This window comes from Monopterus albus, unplaced genomic scaffold (genome assembly GCF_001952655.1).
Source record: "Monopterus albus unplaced genomic scaffold, M_albus_1.0 scaffold477.1, whole genome shotgun sequence".
NCBI classification, from domain to species: Eukaryota; Metazoa; Chordata; class Actinopteri; order Synbranchiformes; family Synbranchidae; genus Monopterus; species Monopterus albus.
The window spans coordinates 45,771-51,713 of record NW_018128357.1 but is presented as its reverse complement, the minus strand read 5'-3'; the positions used below and the strand labels follow the sequence as shown (position 1 = coordinate 51,713).

The 5,943-nt window shown below is 41.1% G+C and overlaps 1 protein-coding gene across 1 annotated transcript; it reads left to right on the top strand.

Moving 5' to 3' along the window:
* The first annotated feature begins 1,278 nt into the window (after positions 1-1,278).
* On the top strand, positions 1,279-4,454 carry LOC109952579 (tubulin alpha-1A chain-like). Its single transcript, XM_020587735.1, has 4 exons — positions 1,279-1,388; positions 2,356-2,578; positions 2,655-2,803; positions 3,545-4,454. The coding sequence occupies exons 1-4, from the start codon at positions 1,386-1,388 to the stop codon at positions 4,376-4,378; spliced, it is 1,209 nt and encodes a 402-aa protein (XP_020443391.1). The 5' UTR covers positions 1,279-1,385; the 3' UTR covers positions 4,379-4,454.
* Positions 4,455-5,943: the final 1,489 nt, after the last annotated feature.

Below are 5,943 nucleotides of genomic sequence, written 5' to 3'. Positions count from 1 at the left end.
TTGTTGTGTCTTGTTGCTTTTCTTCTTTTGTCTCTCCTCTATCCACTCACCCCAACCGGTCGAGGCAGAAGGCCGCCCACCAAGAGCCGGGGTCTGTCGGAGGTTTCTTCAGTTAAAGGGAGTTTTTCCTCCCCACTGTTGCCAAGTGCTTGCTCAAGGGGGATTTGTTGGGTTTCCCCTTTGTACTAATAGTGATAACAATAAGGTCTAGACCTTACTTTGTAAAGTGTCCTGAGATTACTTTTGTTGTGATTTGGCACTATACAAATAAAATTTGATTGATTGACACTGCAGTAGACAGAGGCAGCGTTTTTACACTGTGCACTTCGATGATTCTCAAGAGGCAGCGTGTGACTTCAAATACAAACACTCCTTAGGTTTATTGCATACAATGCACAATCATAATTTTAAATATTTCTTTTTCCAGAGTTATTGTTTTGAAAATCTAAGTGAGGGGGGTGGAAGCAGGTAGGCCATAATACATTTCTCTGACATCTGTAGCATATTATGGTTATAAATTGTTTGCCCATATCCATATGCCTGCAAATGAAAATATTGCTGTCATATGATATAGAACTGTCACCTCATCCTCTCATATAACTCTTCTAAATGAGCTTCGTTCACACTAACCTCACACCAACATTGGTTATGGCCTTTATACATGCTTATAAAGTTACCATTTTTAAAAAGTCTACTGTACTTCAGCCCTTTTGATTTTGCTCCAAGCTCTGGTCTCTTTTAAAAATAACTCTAAATTAATTTAGTTGTAGGCAAATAGTAGCCCTTTGGCAAAACTCGGTTCTCCAATAAAGATATAGCTGAAACCCGTTCCCTTTCATAGTTTGCAACAAGTGCTTTGCATAATTTTTAAATAATTTACTGTAGGTAATAATGGAAATAACAGACTTTTATCTCAATCAACATGACCTTGTTACAAAACATAATCAACAATCTTGTTGATTATATTTTGTATTATTAATCTTAATCCACAAATTAAATAGGCTAAAGTTAGAGTAGGCTACAATAATTGCCTCTGAAATGTAGTCAAAACACCCCAGTAAAGTAAATTTATTTCAAAATCGTACAGTAAGCTACTTTAATCAATGTACTTAAATATTTTCCACCACAGCTTCTCTATTAGTAACACCTGCGCCAAGGCTTGATTGAGGAAGGCGATTGTTGCCATTTAACCAATAACAGTGAAGTTTGTGTGTCTCTCAACCAATCAGATTCTTCTTCTCTTTCCACCGCGTAGAGCGTTTATAAAAGCTCCGCCCACTAAATCTCGGCAGTCGTTTCTTACACAGGGCTCCTTAGAGGTCGGCTGTAAGAGTGAGCGTATTCTGCTCCGTGTGTCAGTTCCTTTTGAAACAGCTTCAACAAGCATGGTGAGACTCTACTAGTGGGAATTTTTCTCTTTGCTCTGGCTAGATTTAAAAGTCACATTGCATGATGATTAATTACAATTTAATTATAAAGAACATTAGTTTTTCTTTAATAGGTAAATATTTTAAAAATGTTAGCTTTTAATTATAGTTTTAAATGTTGGGTTTAGGCTACTTGGCTTGGTAACTTGGTGTACTTGTAATTGGTGGTCAGTAGCTTCACCTGTCTGCACCCTGACTGACAAAAAGTAGTCCCATCAGAACCTAGATGCCTTCCAAAAAGCTGCTGTTAAAGTACTTTTTTTTTTGTTTTTTTGTTTGTTTTTTATGTAGGTGAGGTTTTGACCATCCTAGGGATTTTCAATATGAGATCAATATTTTTTCTATTTTTTTTGTAGTTGCATTAAATATTTTCAATTGTATGAACAGATGTAGGTAGCCTACACTGTTCCAAAAACACAAGTGCCACCTATAATGGTGCAATGGATCAATGCATTAAGCTGTGGGCTACAACTTGTCTTGTTTTTAGCCTATTTGTTTATATTTTGGCTGAACAGCCAACTCTTATTGTGATACTGAAGAAACACTATAAACCTCATGATTGTCAGGCAAGAAGTTTGTTTTTGTTTTTTTCTTACAATGGGTATGGATGTTTTTGTGTTCTTGTTCTAATGAACCTATCTGTCATTTGGAAAAGCTGTGGAGTATAACCAAACTTTTTGTAGGTGGAAACACCCCAAATGAAAACTTAATGACATGATATTCTGAACATTAAGGTTCTTGTTCAGGCTGTCCCCTGTGGGTTGTGGTGCAGGGAGGTGCCTCCTGCTGCACTGCCGGTTAAACACAGATGGGGGAAGGAAATCTATTTCAAAGATGCATGTTCCCATTGTTTTCATAGATTTCATGTAAAAGCAGATTGAAATTAAAGCTAAATCTACAAAATTAACGTTTTTCACCCTTTCCACAGCGTGAGTGTATCTCCATCCACGTTGGACAGGCTGGTGTCCAGATTGGAAATGCCTGCTGGGAGCTTTACTGCCTAGAACATGGGATCCAGCCAGATGGAAAGATGCCAGGTGACAAGACTCTTGGAGGAGGGGACAATTCCTTCAACACCTTCTTCAGTGAGACTGGAGCTGGAAAGCATGTCCCCAGAGTTGTATTTGTGGACCTGGAGCCTGCTGTTATTGGTAAATTTAAACAGATACAGTGGTTGCTTTATTTTAAGCAGACACTGAAATCACTTTCAATCAAATGTCTCTTCAGATGAGGTGCGCACTGGGACCTACCGCCAGCTGTTCCACCCTGAGCAGCTGATCACTGGTAAGGAGGATGCTGCCAACAACTACGCCCGTGGACACTACACCATCGGCAAGGAGATCATTGAACTGGTGCTGAACAGAATTCGCAAACTGGTGGGTAAATTCAAAGATGTTCCTAATACAGCTGGAAGCCTGGGACAAATTATCAGACACTAAGGTGACACTGAAGTGGCAGGAAAGTGACTGTGCCATTTCAAGCTCATGCAGTTTACTTTGTGCCACAAGAGGGCACTGAAGAATTAATGCAATCATGAAGGCAGTTTTGTCTTTAGGTGGGTTGATTCAACTGATCATTTGAGGTAGTTTGTGTTGCTGTTGGGACTAAACTACAGAGGTGCTTGTTTAAAAATAATGTGCATTAATTTAACACTGTTTGAAGTGCAGCATGAACTACATCCTCAAATGATCAGTTTAAATCTATCCTGAACATCACCGTGATAAAACGTGAGTTAATGCAAGACTGGAGAGGTTGTATCTGAGTGTGGATACTGCCCTGATGGTTTAAGTGTACTGCGTGTCTGCCTATGGGGAAAATGTCTCAAAGTAGTCATCGTGGTATCAAAGTGCCTACTTTTGATAGCAGTGATGGACCACAGTACCTGCCAATTTGGCCATATCACAGAATAGATGTGCATATAATGGTATTAGTTGATGCCAAAGAAAGATGGGTCTAAGTCATCACCAGTCCTAATGCTGCAGAAGCACTGAAGCGGGGGGGGGCAAATGTGGCAAATCATTTTACAAGTTGTATTAAATATGCAACTGTTTTGGTTTAAAGACTAAATCATAATCCAACATTATGCATTTAACAAGTGTCGCCCTCTCTGTCCTCAGGCCGACCAGTGCACTGGCCTTCAGGGCTTCCTGGTTTTCCACAGCTGTGGAGGTGGCACCGGCTCTGGTTTCACCTCCCTGCTGATGGAGCGTCTGTCTGTCGACTACGGCAAGAAGTCCAAGCTGGAGTTCTCCATCTACCCAGCTCCCCAGGTGTCCACCGCTGTGGTGGAGCCCTACAACTCCATCCTGACCACCCACACCACCCTAGAGCACTCTGACTGTGCATTCATGGTGGATAACGAGGCCATCTACGATATTTGCCGTAGGAAACACGCTATTGACCACTTCCCTTTGGCCACCTACGCCCCTGTCATCTCTGCTGAGAAGGCTTACCATGAGCAGCTCTCAGTGGCTGAGATCACCAACGCCTGCTTTGAGCCAGCCAATCAGATGGTGAAATGTGACCCCCGTCATGGCAAGTACATGGCTTGCTGCCTGTTGTATCGTGGTGATGTGGTGCCTAAAGATGTGAATGCTGCCATCGCCACCATCAAGACCAAGCGCACAATCCAGTTTGTGGACTGGTGCCCCACTGGTTTCAAGGTTGGCATCAACTACCAGCCACCCACTGTAGTTCCAGGTGGGGACCTGGCCAAGGTCCAGAGGGCTGTGTGCATGCTGAGCAACACCACTGCTATTGCAGAGGCCTGGGCTCGGCTTGACCACAAGTTTGATCTCATGTACGCCAAGCGTGCCTTTGTTCACTGGTATGTGGGTGAGGGTATGGAGGAGGGCGAGTTCACCGAGGCCAGGGAAGACATGGCTGCGCTAGAGAAGGATTATGAAGAAGTTGGAACTGACAGTGTGGGAGATGAAGGAGAAGAGTACTAAATGGTGTGCCCTTCTATTGATCTGTGCCTTTATTAATGTAAAAATAAAGTGTTTCTTTGACTGCACTTATTCGCCATGCACCACTCTACTTAAAGCCATTAGTACAAGTTCTGTCACTAATCTGAAAAGCATGTTTTAGACAGAGTTACCAGTACTTTGTCAATAACCATATTTGGTTGGTAGCTGGGTTTGTCTAGGAGTTGGAACTTGTTGCTCTACTTGCCACTTGGGGGCAGCAGTGTTCAGTACACTTAAACTCAACATGCTATAAACAAGCATCTTGGTAATCAAATGTAGCAGATTTGCCTGTTTGAAACTAAATGACTTGTACAACAGACATATGTAGTACATTTGCAGAGCTCACCTTTCATTAGTTAAGGTGTGACTGGTGCATTCTGTGAAAACTGTCAAGAACCAAGGCCTGACCCCAGCCCGGTTTGAAATAGGGTGTGGTATTCACTGTGGCCCAAGGGAGGGATAGGGGGTGTCTGATGCTGGCAGACAGGTGGTGTTTAAAAATACTTAGTTCTGCTGTTACTAAATTGGATATCTTCTGTGTACTACAAGAAAATGTAGGAATACACTAACTTGTAAAAGCAGCATCATGTCGGCGAGAACCCTTTTATCTGAACTGATTTGCCAACAAGTGTAATATTTTGGCCAAGTTAGACTGCATAAATGCATCTCTGATATACTGGCATTTGTTTGCATTAAATGCACCAACATTCACTATCAACAATTACACTGACCTGTGTGAGTACTTGTTTTATTGCATGTTTTGAGTTAATCTACCAGTTTGTATTGGTAGACCACAGACTCTACCAGTGGACAATATTGTCTTAACATCAGATTATGAGATATTTAAACCTGCTGTTAGAGAAGTTTCTATTTTTGCATGAAAACAATGTCCAAACAGTGATTTATCTTAATTTACAAACTAAAAGGCAAAACTATTCCAATTACACCTTTTTAAAACCTCACTGGTAGAACAACAAACGGTGAATAGCACATAGTGCTCTTCTCAGTGTAAGACAAAGAGTTAAGAATCGGTCTGTCTCCATTTCACAATCACAAGGGACTCTGTCTCCTTTGGGAAATGATAGGGTTGTATGTTTCTGACAATATTTTGAATATTAAAGATGTTCAGAATGGTACAAAAGTACAGATGTACACAAAGTGCTGTCATGCACATGAAATTTGAACCCAAGTGCAACAGGCCTTGAATATAATGCACTGGAACAATATGGGTAGTTTTCTACACTCAAACATACATGAAACCATGAATGCTGCAACTGTCCTCAGACAGATGCATCATCCTAACCCATCTCGTGCTGCTGCTTTTGTATTCAATATAAATTTGCAGATTAATAAAACTTAGTGATATAACTCCCAACCTTAATTTTCTGCTTGCTTATCCTGTTGCAAAACATGAAATAACCCCACCAGCATTATGTAACAAACTCCACAGGAACATACAGTGCATACACTACAGTGACACATAAGCTTTCCATTTTCCTTCTCTAGTTGGTTTATCAACTCCCAAATGAAAGCAGCACAGTGACAAT

What these genes read in the sequence shown, in the direction of transcription:
- LOC109952579 (XM_020587735.1), top strand. An exon ending in CCTGGAGCCTGCTGTTATTG is followed by an intron (nt 2,579 to 2,654) that starts GTAAATTTAAAC and finishes ATGTCTCTTCAG; the next exon opens with ATGAGGTGCGCACTGGGACC. An exon ending in TGAACAGAATTCGCAAACTG is followed by an intron (nt 2,804 to 3,544) that starts GTGGGTAAATTC and finishes CTCTGTCCTCAG; the next exon opens with GCCGACCAGTGCACTGGCCT.